This window comes from Cucurbita moschata, unplaced genomic scaffold (genome assembly GCF_002738365.1).
Source record: "Cucurbita moschata cultivar Rifu unplaced genomic scaffold, Cmos_1.0 Cmo_Scf00005, whole genome shotgun sequence".
Lineage (NCBI taxonomy): Eukaryota > Viridiplantae > Streptophyta > Magnoliopsida > Cucurbitales > Cucurbitaceae > Cucurbita > Cucurbita moschata.
This window is the reverse complement of record NW_019268521.1, coordinates 3,455,209-3,457,782: the sequence shown is the minus strand read 5'-3', so window position 1 is coordinate 3,457,782 and position 2,574 is coordinate 3,455,209. Positions and strand designations below refer to the sequence as shown.

General features: G+C 40.9%; 1 protein-coding gene across 1 annotated transcript in view; it reads right to left on the bottom strand.

The window, feature by feature from the left end:
• Positions 1–225: 225 nt before the first annotated feature.
• The window catches only part of LOC111442764 (probable polyamine oxidase 2), a 5,518-nt gene continuing 3,169 nt past the window's right edge, over positions 226–2,574 (bottom strand). Inside the window, exons 8-10 of the mRNA XM_023080276.1 lie at positions 1,406–1,503; positions 888–1,317; positions 226–807 (exon numbers count right to left, since the gene is read on the bottom strand). Coding sequence (XP_022936044.1) covers positions 502–807; positions 888–1,317; positions 1,406–1,503 — 834 coding nt within the window. The 3' untranslated portion in view covers positions 226–501. The remainder of the gene's footprint in view (positions 808–887; positions 1,318–1,405; positions 1,504–2,574) is intronic.

Genomic DNA, 2,574 nt, shown 5'->3' with positions numbered 1-2,574 from the left:
AAATGATACTCAAAAAGAAACATTGTCCAACAAATTGTCTATTATTCCATAGCAGCGATTACATATTCCAAATCTGACCTTTCAACAGCTGAGAGGGCCAATAATAATGCTTTTTGTCAAGAAGCCATATGCGAACAGCCAACAGCCAACAGCCAACAGCCAACAGCCAACATGGGAAGCAATTATTATAGTGACAGCCTCCACATGATAGTAAGTTGGGGAAGATGAATCAGAATTTGTTCCTAATCAATAATTGATTGCCTGCCTCACATATATTATAACTAAACGCAAAAACTTTATTATTCATCATATTCAGTAAAAATGTTAGGTAGTTGTAACATTCTTTCACATCAAGGAGACAACGCTACACTATAACCATATCGCTAACCACTGCTACCCAAATCATTAGAACATTTGTGACCAAAACACTGACTGATTGATCCATGCAAAAAGCAACCAAACCCATCAATCAATGTCAAACGAACATGTTGAAGGAACAACTTAGAGGCGGGATATCAGCAGCGGTACTGATACTGGCTGCTCAGCTAGGACTGGTCGGAATATGTCGAGTTCCCCATAACGCTCGAGTACACGCATTCTGCAGTCCTCGGCAGCCATTACACCAGTTGCGAATGCACCGTGCACAGAGCCTGGGAAACTTGTGCTTGTTGCCTCCCCTGCAAAGAATATGTTGTCAATGGGGATTCTCAACTTCTCATACAGATCATGGGGCTTCCCAACTATGTCATAACTGTACGATCCAAGCGTGTCGACATCCGAACCCCATTGGGATACGAGGAAATTGATCTGCAAATTTGAGAGATGTGATGAGTTTTTCTAGTTCCAAATATTTTTTTTATCTGAACATTCAAAAGAAAAGATTTTACCGGTTCAGATGCATCAGGAAGAATCTTCTTGAGTTGTGTAAAGGCAAAATCTGCAGCTGCTTCATCGGACAATTTCTCGATGTCTTCGGCCAGCTGCCCAGCGGGCATGTAGACGAGAACCGAATGACCAGTGGCCTTGTGGAGATTGAGAAAGTAGCTGCATTCATATGTTGTTTCTGCAACCACTCCTAGAAACTCTACATTCGGCCAAAAAACATGTTCAAAATGCAGTATTATTTTATTCTCTACTCCTACTCCAAGGTCAGATATGGCGGATTCCTTCCAGTCTGGGAGCTTAGGCTCAAACTTTATGGTGTTAGCTTTGAGCACCCCAAGAGGGACGGCAACAATAGCAGCATCAGCAACGAATGTTGTCCCGTCTTCGACCGTGACCTTAATTTCGTTATATCGCCTGACAACTTTTGAAACCCTGAGAACCAAGGAAGGAAGATTCCAAAAGCTGAGGTCTTGGTCGAAACATAAATCATAAGAAAAAAAAAGTAGAGAACAAAGTTTACCTGTGGCCTAAACGGATATCAAGACCCTTAGCAAGAGTGTTGATAACAGGAAGGTAACCCCTTACCATTAGCCCATGACCTCCAGGCAGCAGCTCTTCCTGGACAACCAGAATGACATTTTTAAAAGCTAGGAAAAGATTAAAAAAAATAAAGCATGAAAAAACACAATTATTCTTAAGAGAACTAATCTTAAAAGTTAACTTGTTGGAAATGATTTTATCTTTTACATTGAGGTGAGGATTCGAATGTTTGACCTTTTGGTTAGGTTGGCAGTTCTAACTCCTAGTTCATAGGGAAATCTGATGCAATAAAAACATTACTATCTATCTTTCTTTATTATCTTTCCCTGGGACGACCCAAGCCCACCGTTGGCAGATGGTCCTTGTTGGGCTTAAACCTTCGAGCTTCCCCTCAAGGTTTTTAAAACGCGTATGATAGGGAGAGGTTATTATACCCTTATAAAGGGTCTTTCGTTTTCCTCCCCAACCGACGTGGGACCCACCAATCCATCCCCCTTCGAGACCCAGCGTCCTTGTTGGCACACTGCCTCGTGTCCACCCCCCTTCGGGGCTCAACCTCCTCGCTGGCACATCGCCCAGTGTCTAGCTCTGATACCATTTGTAACAGCCCAAGCCCACCGCTAACAGATATTGTCTTCTTTGGGCTTTCCCTTTTGGACTACCCTTCAAAGTTATTAGAACGTGTCTGCTAGGGAGAGGTTTCCACAACCTTATAAAATGGTGTTATGTTCAACACCCTTATAAATGATGTTTTTTTCTCCTCCTCATCCAAGGTGGGATCTCACATTGCCTGACATAGAATTACCTAATTGTACAGTTTCATTGGTGCAGGATGAATATCATGCCATACATATCACTACCCGAGCTAGAAAGATCGTCCAACTTTATTCACTACATTTTTGTTAATTGTTATGATTGTACTTAGAATCTAGAGATCAATTGACCGTGCAACTACACTACTGTATCCAATATCATTCAAACATACAAGTATCACAAACTAAACTTTCAGCTTCCATAAGTTAATGACAATAGATTGCAAAAGCAAACATTCATTGCTACTCGGTGTACGCTATATCGTCTTTCAACATAGTAAGATAGAAAAATCATTGGATTATTAAAAAAAAAAAAAAAAAAAAAAAAAATTGACCT